Here is a 25,030-nt window from a genome sequence, read left to right on the forward strand (position 1 = left end):
CTAATTCCAGATATTTTAGTGCTCTGCTGGTCTAATAAGCAAATCAAATCATATCTGCACATCACAAATGAGTTTTGGAAACGGACTGAAATAATTCCTTCTGAGTCTCCCATCCCAACCGGGATGGAGGGTATCGTCGACGTGCGGTGTGTTTGGTGTTTGTTAAGCTGTCATGTTTGATTAACGCTCACAGTGCCTGCTGGTGGCCCGCATGCTCCCCGGCCCGAGGCTCACCTGTAACTCTGTCTGGAAGAAGAACTTCTGAGGGCACTGTGAGCAGTCGTAGATCTTATCCTCCTGGCCATGGGCAGAGAAGATGTGCTGCTGGAGCTTGCTGGCCTGGACAAACACTGCTCACAGACGGGGACAGGCGAAGGAGACACAGGGACAGGAGGGAAACGGAGAGGAAATTAAGCATATTTTGCTGCATATTTTAAAAAGACTTTCCACTTGCTCTGTATTCTCTATTTCATTGCCATTGAACTCTGCCTATAATCATTGTTACGCTCCTTATTGCTGTTTTTGGTAAATTAGAATCAGGCTGTGTTGTCCCGCATTAAAGGAATAAAGGCAAGATCATAATTTGCTTCTGCCTGAATAACCATTGGAGACAGCCAATGTCAAATGCCAAGGAAAATTACTTAATTACAAACAAATGAATGTGCTATCAACAATAAAAAACATCATTATGATATATATAATTGAAAAAAAGAACAATTTAGATATTGACAGTGGAACTAGAGTGGTCATATCTATGGCACCACGGTTAGTGAATGCATAATGTTTTGGGAATAATGATGCTCTTTATTTAGCACTACTGTGGGGACAACAAGCCAGAAAATAAACAACCACAAAAAAATTGGCATGGCTTCAAGTGCAAAACATGGCCTCCATTAGTCTACATCGCTAATTATATTGACAATATAAATATTCATGGTGGTGCACTATTTATTTATGCAGACTCAGACTACATTCACGATCATATAAACACACAACTTGCTGGCACTTAAAACATATACCATACATTTGTGCTTTAATTAAGCCATAGTCCACACTGGAAAGCTGAGGGGGGATGCAAGTGTGTGTTTAAGTGTGTGTGTGCGTGTCTGTGTGTGTCTGTGTGTGTGTGTGTGCGTGTGCATTCTCCGAGGAGCACTTCAAACATGCCGTTTGTTATCCCAGACCCTTGTGCTTTAAGGACGGCTGTCTAATCTCAAAGGTCTGGATGCTCTGGAAAAGTTAGCATGTTGGGGCTTCATTTGAATTTCTTACAGCTCAAAATAACTTTTTCTTCTAATGCATGCACCGTGGGGCCACAGGGAGAGGAAGGAAAAAGCTCAGCCACAAAAGGTGAGGTGTCTATTGGAGAGATCACTTTGGGGTCGCCAAAGCCCCGTGGCCCTCGGGGGGGTTCAGCAACATTAAGGTGTCCCAGTTTGAGCACACCTGGGAGAGCTGATATTAATTATTGAGCTGTGTACACTTGGGACTCAATTTGCTTGAGAGAACGGATGCCTGACACTGTTGTGACCCGGGAAATAAAAGTGGAGGCCCAAAGCGGTCAAACTGGGATGACGCTATCAGACTGTTAATGCCCGGGTGACAGCTGTCTCTGGAATGTGGCAGCATGTTAACCAGAAATGAACAATGCTCCTCTAATGAACAAACGACAACTCCATGGTCCATTTCTGAGGCTAATGACCACAACAATATGAAGATAAACATAATTGTAGATAGATGGCTTCGCCGCTGTTCACTAAACATTACCGCTCAAGGTTAGGGCAGAGGCTATAACACACACTGCTCGCATCCATTTTATGTTCTGCAAAATGATGACAATTTTCATTGTGGGGATTATATGCTGTAAAAGACAAAATAGGCACAAAAAAAAAAAAACAACAGCACTTTTCTTGAGCGGTGTTTTGTCTGCATATACTGTACAGAAGCAGGTCACACCAACTGCAGGAAGCCTTCATTATGTCTTTGGCTAGAGAAGGAAAAAGTCAATACAGCAAAAATAAAAATGGATTTGAGACTTGGGGGGCCTTCAAATTCTGTACAATAGGCCTACACACCACCGAGGTGTCAAGTTAGCTGTTTCTCCCTGTTTACATGTCTATCTGATCCAGGCCTAATAAGAGACATGTTGCATTGGCTCAGCATCAGTTCAGAGCCCAGCATTCATCCATCCATATGCACATTATGTGGACAACGACAACGGAAAGCGGAGCGAGCAAAGTGCCTGACTCGAAATTGCACTTCCTCGATAATAGCATATCTACAAGTCTCCTGTATATAGCAGGGCTATTAATAAACCACAAAGAAGTCTCCAGCTTAACAAGTAATTTAGTCTCATCTTCAATCTTGAAAAAATCTACCGGTGCGGTGAGATAATCCCACTGGTTTTCAGTGCAGTTTCACTTGTTTCAGGATTTTTTTTTTTCTGGGAACAACTAAAAATGTATTGAAACAAGGCAGAATAAGACAGATCAGCCCAATAGAATCAAGAAAATGACACTCGATTTGACAAAATAAGAAACAAGTTAACATTGGAAACAAATTGTTTGTCTCATCCCTCTGACAGATTTTTTTCTACTTCTTTTAAGAAAAAAACAAGATTTAAAGGTTAGTAGGTTTATGTATATAGAAATTGCACCTGAACATTTTATCCCTTTAATAAAGGCCAGACTTGCCTTTTCATCTATAGACTGGAACATACTTCCTGTTACCTAGAATAGCTACAGCTCTCACAAATGCACAAAATAAACTATGTTAAGTGTTTACCTAGTGGTCAGAATTAAAAATTACAGACACTAGGCAACATTATTCATCGTCATTATTGTTCTTCAAATTAGCATTCAGCACCTAATAAAAGCATCCCGGTGGCGAATACAGGTTATGCAGGGACATTGTACCGGTATATGGCAGCATGAAGCAAACATGAAATATGCTGTTCCAATGCCCATTCACAGGAGTTACGGAGGCATATCTTCCTAGAGGGTTAAAATGAGGACATAGAGAAACGGGGAAGAAATAATCCAAAACCACATCCAAACAGGATCAGTGGCTGGCCATTGTGGCACTCCCTGCTGAGAATGAGAGAGAATAAGGGAGAGCGAGCGAGCGAACGAGAGAGAGTGAGGGAGAGGGAGAGAGAGAGAGAGAGAGAGAGAACTTTGTGGAGTTTGTTGGCTGTGGAGCGAGAGCAGAGCGGAGCTGAGCAAAGCGCAGAGCCGGGTTGGGCGTCAGGGGTGTCAGGGCTGAGGGGGCTGAGGGGCCAAGGTCTCCTCGCTGTGGGGGATATTAAGCCCTCTGATTAGATCTCAGGGGCCGCCCATGGCAGACGTCTCCTTTACTACAGGCCCCAGCTCATCTTTATTTTGGCAGGGTGGTGCTCTCTGCAGGCTGCACTGCACCAATACTAAGCTGTTTGTGCAGGGAGGAAAAAAAAAAGTTTATCCTTTTTTCCCCCTTTCTCCTTTTCATTTATTCATTCGTCTAGCCTACATGTATTTCATTTCTACTTAATCCAAGAGTTCACAATGCAGAGGCTGATCCAAGTGTTCGGAGGCAACACAAACAAGTCATTTGTGTACAGTACGTTGATTCCAAGCTGCACGTTGCTAACTATTAGAGCATTTTTCAGTTAGTGCTATGCTTATGTTGGCTGTTGGATGTAAGATGTCTTAATTCTAAGATCATGCTCCAAGAGAATGCGGGTACACAAACAACTAATTAAACTACTGAATTTGTCATACTCTTGCGGATTTGAAAGCAGAGCATCCTGTAGTTTTTCAACTTGCACTGCATACTGTGACATAAGTAAAAGAAAACACATGCACAGACACACACACACACACACACACGACTTTCATCATGCACACTTTCTTCTGTTTTGTTTGTCTTAAGCACATATTCCCAATCACAATTTCCACACCAGCCCTCGCTACTGCTCCTAAGGGTGCAGGCAGACACTTCTAGCTGCAGGCTCCCCCACTTCTGAAACCTGTCAAATCTGTCCTGGGAGAGTCAGCCTCTCTCTCATCATCCAGGGGCTTATGGACCTCTCTCCTCAACTCCCATTTACCCTCCCTCCCCTACACAGCTCTCTTTTCCTCCTCCTCTTCTCTCCTTTCATCTCACATCCAAACTTGCCAGTTGCAGCCTTCTTAGCTTCCTCCAAGTTTTGTCTCCTTTTCTCCTCTATTTCGTCTCCCCTCTTCTTCTGTCTATGACTCACTTTCCCCCCACACTTCCCCTCGGTCTATTTTCTGGTATGATTTGTCCTCTCTCCCTTCCCTTCAGTGGGATTGAGGATAATCAGGTGTGTCAAAGAATGACAATCACTCCCTGCCTCCCACAGAGTTTTGGGTCACAGAGGGTAGATCAAACTAAAACATGGACATCAACTGGGGATGATCTTTAAAACAAGGAATAACCTTGTTAATCAAGTGAACTCGACGACCCAACCGCCATCACCACCGCCACCTACTTTGATCAAAGTTTCACTTTTATGTTCAGACTCATTATGTCTGAAATGGGGAATCCCTTTGAATTTGTAATTCAAGCACCAAAACAGTGCATGTGATGATTAATCCACGGCTTCCCGTCCACACTGATGTTAGGATAAAGTGGTCATGACATAATTGGAAATATGTTAAATTATACATGCAGCGTGTCAGCAGGATGACTAGACTGCCCTGTTCGCTAAAACGAAAAGCAACAGCAAATGAAGTTATTCATGGTAATCTATATGTTGTGAGTTCATTTGCAAAAATAGATATGTCCAATCGCATTAATTTCTAGACCCTTTTTTCCAGATAATACCGATAAAAATTATATTCGTAGCCTGATACATAGATAATATTGACGTTTGTGACAACATTTTGCATTCATTAAGTATATGATGCGAACCGTTACACAGAACACCTAGTTCTTTTTTATCAGAAATAGCATTTACCTGTTTTTGCAAACAATATGCTTCCACTGTGTTCATGTTAGGATGTTAAATTAGGGTTGTACCTCCAGTTTATGCCAGGCTCAACTTGAAGAAATATATTCAAGGACAGCTGTCAGCCGATCTCTCAATTCCTCCTTCCCCTCTGAGTGCTCTGACTTTCACTCTGCCTGTCCCCTGCATCCCCAACAGAGGGAGGCCTTTCAGTCCATCCACACTCTACACAGCCTGCCTTCCCCGCAACCACAGCCCTTCGCCCATCTGTCTGTCTGCTCTGCGACCACTGTCCTGAGGGTGTACTCTCTCCCTCTCCCTCTCCCTCCCAGCATCTCTCTCTCTTATGCACCGTGATCGATATGGACGCGGAGGGAAAGGGGGGACCTGTCTGTCAAAGCTGGCGGTGGAAAATGAAGGCTCAGATGAAGGAGGCATGCTCTGTATATTAAATGCCCAGACCCCTGTGAGGGGTGTGGGTAGGGGTGGGGGCGTATGAGGGGGGGATATATCAATAGGCTTCTGCTAAAAGAGAGATAAGGCCAAAACAGCAATGAGAGAAGTGCAGCAGGGGAGGGGAGCGAGAAAGAGAGAGAGAGAGAGAGACAGACAGACAGAGGAGACAAATGAATAAGGAGCTAAGAGGTGATGCGGATGAGGAGGTAAAGAATCCGAAAGAAAAGATCGGGGAGTGAAATTTGCTGAGAGCTAATGACGTTAATTGATGTAACAAGTGGAGTAGAGACATATGAGTTTTGAGGAGGAGGGGGAGGAGGGCGACACAAGAGAGCGAAATGAGCTGAGGACCCCGAAAAGCGCGAGGAAGAGTAAAGAGCTGAGGAGGGAGAAAGAGTGAAGAGCTGAAGTTAACGACTTTGCAGATTTCATTATAGAGATAGTTAACCCTGTTGACACTGAAGGAGGGTGCTATCCTCTCAGGAGGAGTCCGGTCCTTCCACCTCCACGCACAGAGACAGATGAGATCATTACAGCTATCAGCACCACCGCCATCCACAATTAGCACATCTCCCTTTCTTTCCCCACTCCTCCATCCCTCTCTCCCTGAACCCCTCTCACACTGTCTTTCCCCCTGCTCTCTCTCCTGCTCTCTCTCTCTATTTCTCTCACTCTTGCCTCATGACACTTCTTTGGCCTTGATTTGGAGGCAATTTGACTAAACACAAAGCCACACGCAGCAAACTGCTCTCAGCTTTAGGTGACCCGCTTGCCTGACCTTTCCCAACTCATTTAGAAACCATTTGCCTTCCACACACACACACACACACACTCACACGCGGAAGAGGATTGTATTGTCAGAATGTGAGTGGCCATGCAACACAAACGCTTTGTTCCTACATGCTCATCTGCCCACAAATCCAAATCCATAACACATGCACGGACACACAAAACATACACACCTGTGAAGCAGACCGGACACTTGAAGGTTCCACCCATGCCCTCAAAGCTGTGCTCAATCAGGTGGCATTGAAGCTTTGCCGGTGAGTCGAATGACTGACTGCAGAGCTTGCATTCATGGTTCAGTCCTTCCTCTGTGGAGAAGAAACAACAAAAACACACCAGAACTCCGTAAGAGGGAAAATAATCAGGACACGGATGACAGAGGCGCAACCAACGTCTCCACCTTATTCCTTTAACAAATTTGTGGCGAAGACTCCTGCCTGAGACTTTCATGAAATGACACAGGAAATAATGTAACGTGTAATCTGTTCCCATCAGGCATAAATTGGATGGCCAGTAGGGGTCTTAATTGCTCAGACGAGGTCTTGCACTTTGAACATGGTGAGCGGAGTCCTTTTGATTAACTTGCATGCAAAAATAATTTATTCTTGAAGTAGGCAAATGAAGGAAGAAAGGTATAAATGAAGCAAAAAACGTGACCTTAAGCCATGGTCTTTATTTCTATACTGTTTGCAAAATGTGTATAGAAATAAAGAATTACAAAAAAGGCTCATTTCAAATAGCGCGGATGATTATTTTACTTCTATAAATATATAACATGATAATAATAATGGTACTGAGCTCTGCTCAGCCTTCACTGTGCATCTGCATAGCAACTAACCAGTTCTTTCAAAATAAGCGCATCACTATCAATGTTGTCAAAAGCAATAAAAAAAAATCTCCACCTAACAAGTAATTTTGTCTCATATTCAATCCTTTAAAAATAATGCTTTTCCTAAACAATTTGGATAAATCTGACAGTGCATGATAATCTCAGTTTTTCCCTTTCTGATCATCTTGTCTCCAAAATTTTCTCGAATCAAGTGTCACTAGTAGGCTGATCCGTCACATTTGGCATTTTTTCCCAACATGTTTGTACATTTTATAAAATTCAAGTAAAACTGTATTGGAACCCAGTGGGATTATTTCATCCCACTGGCAGATATTCTCACTTGTTTTAAGAAAACAAGATTTTAAGACTGAATATGAAACTAAATGACTTGTTAAAATGTTGTTGTTGTTTTTTTTTTTTTTGACCCAACATGTATGGCAAGAGCAAAACAGGATCCATGTCTATCTGCTTGGTGTTAGAATCCCCCACACATCTATTTCAGCGTTCCTCAGCCGAGGCTACTGATAGCTTAAATAAATACCGTTCAGACAGGGAACCTGCCCGCTCATTTGCTGCACAACGATCTGCTGACTCAGGCTTCCACCGAACTGCCCATCTCCAGCGCGTCAATAAAAGGCCTATGCACTCTGCCATGGGGTTGGACTAGTGCTCTATCAAACTCCTGCCAAGCCAGACATTAGGGCAGCTCAGGGAGAGGGGTGGGGACGCAGGGTGGAGGGACCCATCTGGGGCCTCTCCCTAGGTCTCTCCAGCCCAGTGCCCACAATGTAGGCCCTGGGTACCAGACGCACAAACACACAATTCACCTAACCAGCTGTGCTCATCTCTAGCAACGCACAATCCTAGCAGAGGGTTAATCAAAAGCGCCTCCGGCAAATCTGGCAACCCAACTCCGCTAAACAGCAATCGCGTACAATGGACTGGAACAGACGCGGCGTGTTGATATAGGTGCCACTTTTATGGTTAAAAGGTTATCTCAAATCTCTCAAAACTCACACTAAATAACAAAGGCAGGTTCACCAGACTGAAAGCACGTGCCATGACAATCAGGAGATTTCTAAAATCCAATTATGGCAAGAATGTAAAATCTTCGGCCCATATATCACTCCGGTCTAATTTTCTGAAACTACCTGTCATGTGAACAAAGGACCTTGTCACTTCATGAGAGGTTTCAAAGACCCAACAATGAAAGATATGCAGTATCTCAGTTTCTGCACCTATGGAGTGAGCCTGAGTGAGAGTGACAACTGCAACCCAGTGACCCCTGATATTCCAGGAAGAAAAGGGAAGGGAAACATCTCCTGCGGTGCCAAAAGAAACAGTGGGAGTGTATACATATTGAACATGTTAGTGTGATATATTTCCATATGCTCCTTTACTATCTTTTCCTAATAACATAAACATATGGCACTGTATATCACACATGACTGAGACTTCGGCATAAAAACAAACTGTAGGTTATGAATCAGCACAAGCTCACACACTGCAATCCGGCATGAGTGGCAAACAGTGCTGGGATTAACACATTACAGTGAAATCTATTAGAGTGCTCAGATTACCTTTTTGTGGTACTGTTAGTTTTTCAATTCAAGCAATGATTTCCTTGGTTACTTTTTAAATATGCAAGGGATTACTTTACATTATTATTTATCCTGATTCTTTTGTTGTTGCGAAAACAAATACAAATAAAATCCCTGACTGTTATTCCTGTACGTCAGCTGTGTGGTTTTACTGTGGATTGTAAATGTGTTTAGCTCAGCCAGCAAATGCTAATGGCAGAGACAAAGGCAGCCTCAATACTGACTTTAATGTTAAGACATAGATGCTGAGAATAGTAACAAAACTGTAAAAAATGTTTGTCTTAACAAGAGATTTATTCTCATTTGCTTAACACCTTTTTTTCCCCCTTCAAACAAGTGAAGAAATCTGCAAGTGGGATGATATAATCCCATTTGTTTCGAATGCTCTGATGCTCCTGGAAACAAGTCTTCCAGCTTATTCAATTTTCTTGAATCGAGGGTCATTTTCTTGATCCCGGTGTGCTAATCTGCCTTATTTTGCTTTGTTTCAGCATTTTTATACCTGCTCCCAGAAAAATTCCTCAAACAAGTGAAACTGCTCTGTAAACAAGTGGGATTATCTCATCACAATGACAGATTTTTTTTCTCTTGTTTGAAGAAAAATGAGATTTCGGGACTGGATATGAAACAAAATGATAATGGCGATTTTTTCTTCTTCTTTTTTTGCACTGCATGCACAAAGCATTACAAACAGTCTCTGTTTTTAGTAACCCTACAGTAACGCACTACTTCTCTTAACAGATCAGCAACCAGTTACTTTGTTTGATTGTAACAAGTTACTTAACATTCCCTGAGGTGTGGCCTGCTCAAAAGAGCCTCTTCATTTTGGAGAAGAGAGAGAGTTGTTGGTGTGCTCTGCAATCACGCATTCCCTTTTGAAAGATGAGACATTCTGTAGCCTACATGTGCGTCTCTGTGCAGCAGGAGGCATTGAGGAGGGGAAGGTGGGGGGTGGGAGGAGGGTGGCACGAGTGCAACCACGCAGGCGCGCCAAGCGATAGTTTGATCACTGTCCTCTTTGATCACCATTCAGCTTGCTTATCTGTGTGCGGGTGTACACTAAGGTCAAGCGTGCTGCAGAGTTCACAGATCTGTTCCTCTGCCATATGTGCAGCCCTCGTTTGACCCTGGTGCATAGAGCTGTCCCTTTGGAGACCTGGCCCGCTTCATTATGCAGATAACTCTGCACCTGCCTGTCTGACCTTGTGTGTATGTGTGTGTGTATGTGTGTGCGCGGGTGCACCAAGGGAAAATAAAATAATAATAAAAAAAAAAAAAATGTTTGCAAATTTGAGTGGGTGGTTGTTGGTTTGGAATATATAGAATATGACTATATATGTATTTGACGTATGTACGATACTATCTATGTGTTTGTGTAAGAATAGCTTATGTGCGTATGACTGTGTGATTGCATAGGTGTGAGTGGGAGAGAGAAAGCAAAGAAGAGCTATATAAATAGACAATGGCAGAGACAGAGACAGAGGAGGCTGAGAAAGAGAGAAAGAGGGAGACATTTGACTGCGAGTCTATCATGAGTCTGTTCTGCACGGATTGCCCCTGTAATGTGGCTTGTATAGGGGCTGGGTTTGTATACGGCAGGGTAACAGGGGTTGGATCACGCTGGCAGCCTGTTCCTTAGTGAGAGCCAAGGGAGGAAGTCAGCTCGCTCGCCCCTATAGCTCCCTCATTGGGCTGAGGTCACTTCCTGTCGCTCCCCCAGCCTTTCTCCAGGGCTGCCCAATCAGCACGGCCCTGTGAGAGCCCCCACCCCTCTCTCTTTGCACTGAGCAGACTCTGGATATAGTTACAGGGCCACAAGGGACTGTCAGCTCTCTCTCTCTCTATCCTCATCTCTCTCTCTCTCTCTCTCTCCCTCCTCCCACTCTCTTGTTCCGAGTCTCCTGAGTGTTCTCCACTGCCACCACCCTGTCCCTCCGCACTCCTAAGAAAATCCTTTAGATGAGAACTGCTCCTGTGCCTGCTCCCTCTAAGCATCCCTGACACCAGCAAAGTAAGCCCATCTGCATATCCACAGGGCCTAGCGTTCCTGTGGCTCATGGTTTATGTATTTCACAGCTCCTTAAAACACAAACGCCTAATATCTCTCCCATGTGGAGGGGAAGGAGACAGAGAGAGAGGAAAAACTACTCTAAAAAAAAAAAAAAAAAAAAAAAAGAATGGTCTTTATTTCTCCTCACTGTTTATTTTTTCATCCAGGCTGAAGTTCATCTGCTGTTGAAGGTTGTTTGGTATGCTGGGGTTTGCTGGTCTGGCTTGCATAGTTTAGTGAACTCCATTTATATAACAATAATACAGTTGCAGCATACTGAAACTGTTGAGTTGAAGTGAGCGGTGGATGTGTCTGTGCATTTGATAAAGACCGCGCGGTGTGTATGTGCACAGCGCCGAAGTGTACAGTGAGCAGAACACTGAAACTAAAGTAGCTGAAGACAGTCTAACATTCTACTAATAGTGTGTACTTAAGTATGGCGCAGGGCATTGCTTAATTAAAAACTCTCCCTCAGCTAACTCCATTCCAACCCCCCTCCCCATCACACACACACACACTCACACATGCACACACACACACACACACGCACACACACACTGTGCCCCCTACCCTATTTAAACAATTCTGCTGAGGAGCAGCTTGAATTGGAGGGGAATTCAGGATCACTTTTAGCATTTGGCTTTGGAACAGAAAAATCTGATACTTAGATTTACACTCCTCTCTGGGGCATAGTGAATGGTTCTCTAAAGCTCACTCTTAAAGGGACCCATGCTGCTTGTGTCGCCAAAGCAGCACACTCTAACAAATGATATTAAGGACATCAATCAAGGCACTTCTTTACTGAGAGTAATGAGTAAACAAGTGGGAGAACAAATTGAGAATATTTAGTAGGCAGCGATGGGCTGTTTTGGAGAAGTCGCAGACAGTGCCGTCAAATTCAGCAGGCAAAATGTGTCCAGTAAAACTAACAGGTCAACGTAACACCAAGTTTCTGGACGGCTGAGCGTGTGCAGATGAATGGAGAAATACCTGTATGGACAGATCCTGTTTATGAGGAACCTCGCCTTAGGCAAAAACTGGTTTCCAATTCTACCATCTGTCTAATAATATTCAGCCTGATGTTACAGTTGTACGTTAATAAACCTAGAAGATTTGGTTTTTAGCAGACCCACTGCTGTATATAAACCCACTATGGGATTGTGGATGGTAGCAGAGTAGACAGCTTCAGGCCTGTAAACAGTAGGTGGGTTTACTTCTCTCTTCTCTCTGCGGGAACTATCCATTAACAGATAATGGGGGGAAAATCAGAGTGATTAAGGCCCAGGGAATTATGGGTGAATACAAATTGACTCCACCTCCGTGTGTGTGTGCTCTCTTGAGGTAGAAGCACTCCTCATAAGGAACCAGCTCATTTCAGAAGTACTACAAGGCCCATTAATGCCTGGAGAATGCAACGGATGGGGGTAGGGAGGTGGTAGGTGGGAGCGCAAAGGGATGGACTCCCCTTGGACCAAAGCTGATTGGAGAACTGGTGCCTGGGGGGAACATTACTAATATGTATTTCCTGCCTCCTCGGTTTGAGAAGGACAGAGTGAATGAAGTGCAAAATGCAGAAATTAAAGTACAAGATTTAATCATGCCTCCTTTGGAAATTCACCCCCATTCTATCAAAGAGTTAATGTGTTACATGAACAGTGATAAAAATATGGCCTGGTGCTAGCTAATAAAATCAAAGAGATGGCAAAACTTTGGAGAATATTGACTACAGGTTGCCTGTGGGGAAGTGTTTAAGATGTATTCTGTGTCTGGAGGAGAAAAGTCAAGGCGAGATAGGCTAACCAAAGAACCAAAGACCTCATGTCAGGGTCCCATGTTCATGGCATGCCTGATGCTCATCTCAAACCTCCAGAGGGAGGAGGAGGGGTGAGGTGAGATTGTTGGCTGTGACATGTCAGTGGTGGCGACGCCCTCGCACAGCGAGCGGAAAGGATTCTGGGGGAACATGTCTCTGGGAGAATGTCAGCTCTGATGCATGGCAGCTCGTTGGAGGTGCTAATCAGAGAAAGGATAGGCTCCTGCTAGGATCAGCCACTCCACGCCTACATTAACCGCCTCACAGCTCCCCTGGCTACTGGGCCAGAGGTGGAAAACACCAAACTGACAGGTTTTTGTGTTGCGATAAACATGCGTAACGCTTGAATGGGTGTTACAAAAGGTTTAGCAGACTAGAACACCTTTTGGAGTTCACCAAACATAGGGGACAAAAGCATAAGGAGACCTCGCTCCAACCCAAACCCACTGAAAAGACATTTCCACTTGAGTTATTTGCAAAAAGCACCTGTATGAGTGCCTGGCAATATTTAATAGTAATGGATTTTTCACTAAAGAAAATCCAGGAACCGCATGAAGCCAGCAGTCTTTATTAATATTAGGGGCATAATAACGCAAAACAGATACAGCATTACTCTGCATGATTATTTTAACATGAAGTGAAGGATTCCTAACTTTAGACCAGCACTCTGTCAGAAGAGAAATGACTGATATGTGGTTCATGTTTGCAATGGATTTGAGGTTACAGTATGCTTTGAAAGATAGTCTGCCATTTTGTTTTTTTCTGCCTGGATCACATTAGCTGCTATTCTTACAGCTGAAACACACAATGGCTAAAACTCGGTCAAATGAACAGTGTGTAGGTCACAGAGGCAGAGGAAAAGAAAAAAAAAGAGGGGAGAAATCCACAACAACAAAGGCGAGAGCCGAATACTTGTTAACGAATGATGTGTAGGCGCTGCAGCTGGAGGCAGGTATGGAGGTCCATTGGGGACAAACAGTGCAGGCTGCTGAGATGGATTGCATGGGAGTGCCGGACCCCCTGCAGCCACACAAACACCATTCTGCACTGAACTGCTCTAATTTACTCCATACATGCCTATTCTAAACTGCTGGGCTTTTTCTTGTTAGAGGGAAATAAAGGTCAAGTGACTACGCCCTGACTTTTCAGAGCACAAGACTCTGGTGCTCAATGAAAGTTGCTGTGCGAAGTGAGAGAGGCAAAAAAAGACAGCGAGGAAAAAAAAAAAAAACCAACAGCAAAGTGAACAAAGAAAATCCATCTCTGGCAAAAAAAACTGGAGAAAAGAAATGAGGTGTGAATCTAACCAGAATCTCTATTTCAGGTCTCAAAAGAGTGAGTGGCCTGAATGTAAAAAGTTAATTATGGGCACATGCCCAGCTTTCTTCGCCAGCCTCACTGCGGCATTGTCAGGCTGAGGTATGTGGGCTCTATGGGGTCCACAGTCCACACAAAGGAGCAGGGAAAGAGAGCGATGTGGAGAGGCCCCTTGGCTGGGCTCGCGGCATGGAACACTGTACAATTAGCCAGCCCCTGCGTTCTGCCGGCTTATAATTATCAGTGCTTGCCTTAATTGACTCCCTTAGCCTGCTGCAGAGGGACCCCCCCCTCGCACCCCACCTTCCCCCATGCTCGACGCAGGCCGCCGAGCGCCACGCCGGGCTCTCCAAAGTCATTTAGAAAAGCGCTCATATTTTCGACACAAAAAAGGGGGAACATTTGGTGAGAGAGAATTCATCATCAGGTGTCTAGAGGTTTTCCTTAATAGAAAAGGCGAGTCCCACTGAGTGCGCTCCGTGTAGCGGCCAGCCACGCATGCTCGGGACCAGCAAGCCGCCATTCGCAGCGGGCCACAAGACATTAGCATAATTTTATATAACACAGGCACCCGCACTGGAAATTTAATACATCTCAGCAAATACGAGACAGGCGTTTTGCATAATTTTTTTCCTATTCTCCACCTAGCTTCTTCTCTCCCTTCTATCTCTCTGTCCTCCCTGCGTGTCTCTCTCCTGTCTCGCCTTCGTCCTGCCTCCCTCTCCCCTCTTCTGCCACTCTCCTTTACTCCTACCCCCCACCCCCCTTCTTCTCTCGCCCCATGGTGCTGCTCTCACTAGGAGAGGGGAAGTTCATTACCTCAGCTAAATCAGAATTAGTCCCTTCATTTTGACGGGGCGAACTTCATTAGAAAGGCCCTTCCTTAATCCAGCAGGGAGAACTGATGAATCTACATGGGGGCAATAATTTGCTTCACACAGCACATTCAGCCACTTCCTCCACACTGTTTTCCCCTTCCTTTTCTCCGTCTATCTGGCTTTATGTACTTATGGTTACATTTTTATTAGATCTACAGCAAAAACCCTGAGAAAGGAAAACACCTGCATATAATTAACTAATGGCAGCAGAGAGGGTGTAAAGAATGAGTTATGCTGTTTGGAATGTCTTCAGGGCCTCTGGAGCAGCCATAGCTAACTTGGCCGGCACTCAAACACAGGCTGAGAGAGCACAGCCTACAGCAGGGTCTGTGGTTACTCCTATTCACCGTGATTTTACAATGCCATGATTATACTCCAGTATTTTAGGATGCATGAATCTTTCTTGAGCATGTGAGTATGGTAGGAATAATAATAATAATGATACTAATAATAGTAATAGTAATAGTAATAATAATAAAAATAACGTTAAACAGGCAAAACGGATTATAAAAAGAGAATGTCCTCTTAAATTGAAAGAAGAAATCCTTCATCCTGTTTTGATTTTTTTTTTTTTTTTGTAAATGTACAGCGCACAGTTTCACAAAGCTGCATGAAGAGACGAAGCTTAAGCACTAGTTCAGATCCAAAGAGCAAACTAGAGAGAGAGGAGATGTGGATCAGGACAGACAGCCCCTGACTGGCATACCACAGCGCCTGGTGTCAAACAGATGTGCAGCTTGGCAGCTACGCTCCCCAGAAAACAGAGAGCCCACGGATTCCAGGGTGGCGTTGAGTCGTGTTACCCCCCCTCTCTCCACCTCCCCTCACCCACCCCCCCTTTCCCAATCTCCCCCCACAGTCCCCAACTCCCCCACGCTGTGCCCCCGCAGTCTCCCTCCCTCATCACCTCCACACAGGGGTCCCCTGACTGGTAATCTCGTCCCTCGAATGTGAAATCTCCGACAGCGATGCCCCGCGCTTTTACCCCCCACCTCCGTGGCTGATGGGTAAATTGGAATGGCGCACCCTGCTGGCGCCGAGGGCTCCGAACAGACAGCGGCACACACACGCTGAGGCACCCCTCGCATGCTCTGTCTAATATAGTGGACATGCACACTCTCTTCAAGCTGCAATATCCATGCACAGACACACACCCACGCACATTTGTGCACATGCAAGCAAATGAACACACGCACTCACACACAGTCGCACGCATTTAAAACTGCACCTAAATCATGTACATAGCCTCGTAAATACACACACACGTACATAGGCAAGGTAAGTGTTTTGCACATGATCTGTTCACCCTCATCTGCATAAAGACTGAATATGATAAATAAACAGATAACAGGGACTGAGTCAATATATGTTAAAATTCAAATGTGCATCATCTGGGATGGCTCAGCTTGTGTGCTTTTACAGACACCGCACCTGACTTCTGTTGCCATAGTTTCCATTATGTGTACTGCTGAAAATCAAATGAAAGAATAGAAAAAGGGGCACGTATAAGACGGGGACGGTGTCAACCACTGAGCAAATGAGCACCTAGATGGAGTTCCACTGCGTGTCATATAAGCACCACCAACCTGGTGTTGTCCAATAAGCATACTGCACAACATTAATAAATACTATTATAGCAGAAGCTGTCTGTTTTTATATACAGCCGGGCATCAGAGCAGGATTTCCCAGAGGGCTGGTTTAGCTGTCCGAGGCTTCCACTCCATCTATCTGTCTATTTTTCTCCTCAGTCGATGCTCTGAAGCATGCGTGAACGGTTGAGTCCACCCTCAAATCGCAGGGACGTCCTGAAATAGTCGATGGGACCTGGAGGGGCTAAAGATCACTGCAGAAGAAGCCACTGAGGCCTTCCTGTCAAAGGCAGTGCTTTCAGGGGGCTAGGGGTGAGGGGAAGCCAGGGGGAGAGAGCCAGAGACATGACATACATTTCATTACACTTAAACCAACTGTGGGTTCAACTCAGAGCCCTGGATTTCCAATGGCGTCTCAAAGGATGGAGTAAGTGGAGGTATAAGAGAATGATTTTTACAAAGAACACAATGGGTAGGTGGACAAAGGCAGGCAGCTGGACTAATTGCTTGGGGGCCTATAGGAATATTTTCCTTAAGCACTTCTGTTTAAAGCGAAGTTCAGTGTCGTAAGTCACTCTGGTGTCTGTTAAATACCTAAAATGTATATCTCCACACTCCAGCTGCCATGGGAAGCGATGAAATTATTCAGCAGAATGCTCTATAACAACTTTTAATATATATTTATAATATAAATATTTGATGTATACTTTCTGTGATCTATTACGGATAAAAATAATGCAACGTAAATATCATAATGCAATGAGGCTTCAAAGCAACCAGCCAGTTTTCTTTAACCTCTGTAACTTTGCTACCTGCATGAGTGGATTATTATAGATTTTTTTTTTTTTTTGGCATTTCTGCTTTATTTGACAGTCACAGTAGAGAGAGACAGGAAGGACAGGGGAGAGAGAGGGGTTGACATGCAGCAAATGGCCTGAGGTTGGATTCGAACACAGGATGCTGCGATCAGGACTCAGCCTTAACACATGGCATGCGCTCTTATCAACTGAGCTACCGGGGCACCCCCCTCCCACCCCCCCCACCCCCATGACTGGATTATTGTAAACTCTAGTCAGTTTCCAAATATGACCTGCTGAATTACAGGGGAATGTGTATAAAATCATGTACAGGACATCTAGATATTCTCAATGGCGTCTTGGGTTTGAATATTTCACTCAGTGTAAGAGTGAATTAGCTTCAGTGACACATTCCACCCAGCAAACACAGAATATGTCTGTGGCACTGTCGTACAATATAGGAAAATATGTTTTTTCTTTATAACTTTGAAGCCGCTTAAGGGGAAATTTAAAGGGGTTCAATCATTTTTGATGGATTGGCCAATTTCACCAATTCTAAAATAGAGTTTTCATTATTCATACTGAGGTGCAGGCGGCAAATAGAGGGTCTCCACAACCTCCTTTTCCTCTCCTCTCTCCTCTCCTCCTCTCCTCCTTCCTGTGCTCACTGCTGTCTGACGGCCCCGTTTAATTTCTCCCCGTAAACACAACCTTAGATGGGCCTGAGATGAGAAAAGAGAAAACAGTACTTATCCCAGACATGCCCAGAGTGGTCTTTTCAGCGAGAGCTCTCCTGGCCTTGGAGAGAGACTACTTGTCCATTAAGACTGTCAGAGGATGCTCTCAGAAATGAGAGGCCAGATCTCTGGAGAAGTCCACAGGGAGCATGCTCAGACTGGGGTTGGGGTTAAAGGAGCGAGAGCTGGATGGATGTAGTGTAGTAGCCAACTGTACACAGGGTTAAAGGGAATGTGCGGCCTGACTCTGCCTCGTAGCTCTCTGGCTACTGGAACGCACAGTTTCTGTCAAAGACTTAATGTAAAGAGACACTACCAGTCATCGCTGCTATATTATGGAAAATATAATCTGCTATCTAACCTACTTTGCTTTACAAAGAAATGCTGTCTATTTAACATTCCTTGGAGTATTATTAAAAAGGCTATAGAATTACAAAACACCATTATTATTGCTCGCTTGGGGGGAGCCCTCGCTCATTAAGCTTCTAAGACGTCGTGGGTTTTGATTATTCTATCAGCTCCATTCTCTTATTATAGTGACAAATTCTTGCTATTTTGTTGCCAATCTCCTTCTAGCTGTCATATCTTTTGTAAGATCACAAAAACCTTCAAACACACTTGTGATATGTCTTCAAATCCACTAGACATTGCTTGATTCCCCCATTGAATTTGCAGGATTAACTTGAGGAAGAAACGTCTCATATTTCTTAACCGGTTGCTACATCTGACATCAGAGTGTATGAGATTCTCGAATCCTGGTATTGTCCAGGGGAGGGAACCCTCACTCTAACCGTCAGCACTTCTCCAAGTGGGACAGAGATGATTAAAACACACCATGGCTGTGACTGACAGACTCCCCACCGCTTCTAGGAGATGACATGTCTCCAAGTCACGCAGAAAAGCAACTCCTCTAATTTTAACTCTGACTACAACACCGACCCCCTCTGTCAAAACCCACAAGAAACAGGCATGCTGAGATTCTTAACCACAATAAAAGTGATAACAACTAAACAGAGAAATAAGTTTAAAAACAACAATGGGGAGGGAGGAGACAAAAGGGCTGAGAAGGCGCCATTTCCCTCTGGTGCACACAAACAGCAGGAGCCTGTGAGCTTGTGACAACACCTTCAAACATTTCTGTTACTTTCACAGAAATATCTGATGCTGGTGCTCCAATGTGATGCTTCCGCAGCAGTCTTGTCCCAGCGCACATTCGACTTGGCAAGCGCTTGGTTACCAAAAAGAAAAAACACACTCCTAACTGACTGTGTTTGACATTTGTCATGACAGGAATGCAGTGAGAGGAGAAAGAAAAGAGGAGTGAGAGGTGGGAGGGGAAGAGGAGAATGGAGGAGTGGCAGAGGCTGATCGATGTGTGAAATAGAACGTGTGAAAATAATTCGGCGTTCTCTGAGTTTGTTGCGTTTTTCATTTTTCTGTATGAGAGGGACAAATGCGGGAGGAGGGGGGGTTCCTGTTATTGTCACGTTGTGTAGAGAACGCAGGGTCGCGTACTAAATGATTCACAGAAAACGGAATCTTTTACATTGGCGTCAGCAATTCAGCCAGGCGCCCTTGTGGGGGAATTCTTTTTGTGTGTTTTTATTGAAGTCTGCACTGAGCGCGCCCAAAAGCTCTGACAGGGGGCCCCCGCGGGCGCTTGTCTTCACCTCCAAATCATAAGATGGAGAGACGAAGCTCCCTCTGTGCTCTCAATTATACCCCTCAACACCCCCCTCGCACACACACCCACACACACACAGACACACACACACACACACCACCGTGCCCTCCCCACCCAAAAAAAATAAAACAGAGGCAGAGAAGAAAAGCCTTCAGTGATACAGTCCCGGTGGAGGGCTCCGCGATCGCTCTGCGCTGGTGGAACAGCTGACAGGCTCGATCCGGCGGGCCCGTTCCCTGCGGCCTGTCAGAGTTGGTGCTACAGCATGACGGTTAGTACTGCATCTCTGGGGACGCGCCTCCTATGCCTGCCCCCCTGTGCCCCGCACATGACAGGCCCCTCCTCTGACCCATGGAAGTGCTGCGGCTTTGCCCCGATTACAGCTGCCAGTAGGGGGAGCCGCGGGGTACGTGCCCCCTCCCGTCTCTTCACCTCTCCAAGTGTCCCATGTGAATCATAGACCGAACAGCAAGGCTCCTGGCTGGTTGAGAGGAGGTAGGGCGGGAGACTGGCGTAGGGGGCAGTCAGGAGGCGTGGGTGTTGGGAGAGGGTTGGTGTAATTTAATCGGAGGGCACAGCTGCACAAACAGGGGTATCAAGGAATTTCTGTCTGCTGATGGAATTGACTTTGCATGAATGGCCCCACTTCACCCCCCCCAAAATGGGCCGTTTTCCACATGTCTCAATGAGCTAGAATGTGACAACCCTGGTTTTCTCTTTTCTCTCCAGCAATCTGGGTGTAATACTGGAGCTGGAACTCAAGCTCGGGGAAGCTTAAGGCTTTTTCTCGAGCTGTGAAATTCACCCTCTCTGGCTGTCTCTGCTAAAGACCTCATCCAAGTCCTGCTGCCTGACCTGTCAAAAGAAGCCCCATCCTCTCTAAAATGCCCAAACAAAATAAACCAACAACCGCTGGCAGGGTCAGAGGGCAGCTGCTCTGGGTGCCTGGACTCTGGCGGGTCCTCTGATTGGTGGAAAGGGCAGTGAGGAAAAAAGGAATCTTTTCAAAGTGAAATCTCCAGCTGATGGCTTAGAGCTCCACACGCCACAGTTTGTTTCTCTTGCTGCTGTCAGGAGTTTTGCCCGAGCCATTTGGAAGGATTAGAAAAAGAGGGGGGAAGGAGAAAAAAAAAAAAAAAAAAAAAAAAAAAAAAAACTCAGTCCGGCAGATCATGTGTACTGTAGGACCTGAGTGATGGCTGCAGGACCCCTCGGAGAGTGATAAACCTTTGACCTTGACAGCCCCCTGCAGTGACCCCTGACCTCTGGCTTTGTGCCACAGCCTCAGTGAGACAGGTGCAGGCAGGAGAGTGACCACACCCCCACTGTCCAGGCCAAAATCTCCCTCATCTGACCTACCTGTCCTGATGGTCTGGACTCTAAACTACATTAAAAAAAAAAAAAAAAAAAAAAAAATCTATCACCAACTAGAGACAGGGCAGCTGATGCCTCTAAATAAAGACTGCATGCAAATATTCCAACATGACAAAAATGCTGTACAGTTGAGTGCAGTCATATTGTATTTACTAAATCAATACTGTAAATTCTGTGGCAACAGATTATCAGATGAAATGGAGGGGAGGATGATACAGATAAAAGGGAAATGAGAGAGGCAGAAAGAAACCCAGATAGCAGCTTGAAATTGACCAGTGGCTTGCACTAAATTGAGGTTGAGAAAGACACAGTCAGTTTTACAAATGGAGTTAAGTTCCATTTTAAAAAGCACTCTGAAAAACAATATGAAATGTGATGTAAAAAATACAACTGTGGATATTAATAAAGCGGAGGTGTGTGGAGCGGAGGCACAATGACACATCACGCGGCCTCGTTTTCTGCTCCGCAGCGGGCACCAACTCCAAGGTCGCACCAGTCCGCGCCAGTCTTTCTGCAGATCCATTTCCTCTCCCTAGGCACTTCCCTCATGTTGTTGGCCCAGTGATTCAGTGCCTTGCATTAAGAGCAATTCACCTGCCTCCGGCGTCCCAGCGGCACAGGTCCCCTGGGGAAACCAGGTGGAGCATAAAAAAGTTCCACATATGGTAAAGTCAAGCTGCTCGGAGGCTGCCGCGTGTCTGCTGTGGGGATAGAGGCTCCTAAAAGGCCCAGCTGGTACTTGGAAAAGGGCTTCTGCATTACTACACCTCAGTGTCTGTTTGGGCTCCCCTTTGGAAAGTGTTGGCCGGCGCACATGACCAGCCATTTTAGATTTCTCCCTCTACCCCCGCCTCATCCCTCACTCCCTCCCTCCTTCCAACTGGTTCTGTATCCAATTGAACATTTGGTCCTCCACTGCTGGTTAATCAAATTCCTCCATCTGGCCCCCCTATCCCTGCGGAACACAAAAGGTGCAGCCTGAGCCTGGGTCCAAGTGCATATTGGGAGGGAGGAGGGGGATGGAGACAGGGACTGCCTACCTAACTTACACAGCCCAGTCAACTAGATCAGGTAGAGAGCACGAGGCCAGGCCTGATCGTTTTGGGCAAACAGGAACAGCTTGGGACTAAGTATCAGAGCCCTGCTGTTCATATAGAGCTCAGGGACAGCAGTGGGTTCATATGACAGTAGGAGGGTTTTATGAGCTAATACCTCCACATACACTGTAGAATACAGAATAGAGAGTGGAGCCCAAGTATTATTGGCTACAAAAGGAGGAGTAGTACTGCCCAGACATTGCAGTGCAATTTAGTCTCCATGGCAGTAGGGGGCACTGATCTCGAAAAACACTGTCTTGTAAAGAAAAAAAAAACAGGTAAGAAAAAGGGAATAAAGACAGGCAGTCCTGTTAAAACTTCAGATTTGCTTGTTGGCTTTACGTACAATTTCCTTGAAGTTTAAGTAGCAGCGTACTAGTAACTAAGCAGCATCTAAGCCTGTTCTCTGATCAAAAAGAGTTACCTTTAGATATCATACAAAGCCGGCAGTGATCTTTTAATCCCCTAAGGAGCTTGTGCAGCCTTCACAGAATAGCACCTTAACTACATATTTATCAGTCTCCACCTTTCAAAAAGCAGTCCTGTCACATACAGTCAAGCAGGGTGAAAAGTACAATCGCTTCCCCAAGATGCTGAACGTGACACGTTCATCTGATCGCTGCTGCTCTTTCGTCTGTGACACAGTTTAGGAAACTGAGGCAAGGTAAAGACAGGGACATAAATTGTGACACAGATACAGAAACACATGGCATCTCAAGTGCTAGTTCTACCCGTCCATAATATCTATTGTATGATTTCTATTCATGTCCAACCATCCCTTCCCCTGCCAGGTGGCAAAACATGTGTCAATAATTAAACTGCTTTTACATAACAGGATACAGGAACACAATGCAATTTGCTCCCCATATTTCATTGGGCCTTTATGAAAGCACATGAGAGAGTGTAATTAATCAAACCACTGGAATATGTGAACGGCAATTTCCACTTAATGGCACTTACAGGGATTGGGTCCCTTAAGCACCACGTTCTGTCTACCAAACGAGCGGGATTCATTTTCATCTTCATAGTTCAGACAATAAAACCTGGTGTGGATGTTAAACAACACCCATTTGATACTAGGAAGTCTGAAAACAGCATCACTCTGGGTGTACACGGCCTGGTTTCATGCTTTTGGACGCACCACACATGATCACATTATGCTGACCTGTGTTACTGTATGCACGGCTTCAGAAAATATAACACCGCGGTTCACGCTGTGGACAAAAACAAAGGTATAATCTGCAGTTCTGTAAGTATACTAATACAATTTGGTTGAAACTGTACACATAGCAGGACATACTCCTCACCTTATTTTCATGAAATTATGCGTATGAATGCCACGCTTGGGCTATAGGAACTGATGCTCTTTTTAATGATCTTGTTTTGACCTCAAACCTGAGAGTATGTTCTGTATTCACTTAACCACAGGAGGCTAACCGCCTCCCAGGCAGGGACAGGAAGAGGATCATTCACTGCTTTTAGTGGCTTTTTGTGAGAAGATGGTCCTAGTCTAAATGGCACCCATGTCCCTAAAAGTGTTTCCCTCTCCCCCCACCTCTCTCTCTCTCTGCCTCTCCAAAGACTCCTCTAAGTGCAGCATCTTGTTTCAGTAATTCAGCCAGGGCAGAGACAGTGGAGAGAGGAAAGTAATCGATTTCTCTCTCATACGGTTCCTCCTAGACTTGCTGTAAGGCCTCTAAGGGGAGTTCTGGACTATTGGACAGGACAATGTTATGGGAAAGAGTGTCATTGCGTTTAAGGTCATCGTTACACCAAGGTTTCATTTTGAGTGTATTTTTATTGGTCTGAGGAACAAAGTAGACAAACAAACAATGTTGCCGCCATTTCCAGGATGGCAGACACCAAAATGTGCCCTCCCAGTTGATAAAGGCATCACTGTACGGGACGACAGAGAGAAATATCATGCACTACGGCAATACGATCCACGACAGAGATCCATCCTGAAATCTGCCGTAGGAACCAAGCTTTTAGTAAGGTACATAGGTGAACCTCATGTCTATAAAAAGACAGGATTGCTAAATAATTCAAATGAAATGCCTTTACTGTAAGAATGCTATTTCTGTTTCATGCTTCAAATCATCGTTCCAAAAGGAGGAATAAAGAGAAGAGGGGGCTGGGAAGAGACATAGATGAGTGATAAAGCGAGGGAGGCATAATATTATACTTGTATGCAAGCAATTAAATGAATAATGTGAGTGATCCACGCTACAAGTATTGTGAGTCAGTGCGTTGTCTCTTAATTTGGGGCATGCGATGCTCAGAGAGAAAAGACACGATTGGAAAATAGAAAGAAAAATACAACCCAGCTGTCCCTTTAAGACGAATCATTATCGGACAGTGCCAATGAAAGCTTCCCCCTCAGCCTCTCCCCGCCCCCAACCTGGCCTCACCAACAGGTCCGAGTGCGGCTAAGGGTCCTTTTTTCCGAGCACCTCAGTTTGCATTTGCCCCTTTATATGGTGTCTGATCAATCACTCTGTGTTTCCACTCCATCCAAGCCAGCCCTCTAAATTCTTAATGATGGTCAGTAACTCTCAAGCTGAGCTTCCTCTCATTTGCATCTGATCGAGATATTGTTGAGCAAACCGGTTCAAAACACAATACCACTATGTGTACGGCCTGGTATGCATCACATTGAAAACAGAGACCCATCTTTTATGCCATTAAGACAGCAGCAGCCGAAATACAAACAAGACAAATCTATCTATTGTTTATTACCTCCTCAGGCTTTTTACCCACAGGGCAGAATAAGAGAGGGAGGGGCAGAGGTCAGCATCATTACCATTCACTCCTCCCTTGGAGTCAGATGGTGCTAAGACATGCACTGGCAAATTCCATGGCGGCAGCGTATATAACATTACCATAAAGACCCAAAGAGCTCACCTTTGTTCAATTACATTTTATTCTAAGAGAGGAAAACAATCTCACTGACAGCCTCATCTAGTCTCTGTGTTTCATGAGTTCAGTTGTTTGTCTTTCAGTCTTGTGACTGCTCTTGCTAAAGATGTGCTATTCCAAAAATAAAGCGTCAGGGGACGTGAGGGATCATT

The 25,030-nt window shown here is 45.0% G+C and overlaps 1 protein-coding gene across 3 annotated transcripts in view; it reads right to left on the bottom strand.

Moving 5' to 3' along the window:
• Nucleotides 1-25,030, bottom strand: part of LOC115375593 (zinc finger protein 521-like) — a 96,344-nt gene that overhangs the window by 12,542 nt on the left and 58,772 nt on the right. For all 3 annotated transcript variants that reach the window (XM_030075045.1, XM_030075043.1, XM_030075042.1), the window contains exons 6-7: nucleotides 6,370-6,501; nucleotides 235-350 (exon numbers count right to left, since the gene is read on the bottom strand). In XM_030075045.1, the coding sequence (XP_029930905.1) occupies nucleotides 235-350; nucleotides 6,370-6,501 (248 nt within the window). The remainder of the gene's footprint in view (nucleotides 1-234; nucleotides 351-6,369; nucleotides 6,502-25,030) is intronic.

This window comes from Myripristis murdjan, chromosome 17, assembly GCF_902150065.1.
Source record: "Myripristis murdjan chromosome 17, fMyrMur1.1, whole genome shotgun sequence".
Lineage (NCBI taxonomy): Eukaryota > Metazoa > Chordata > Actinopteri > Holocentriformes > Holocentridae > Myripristis > Myripristis murdjan.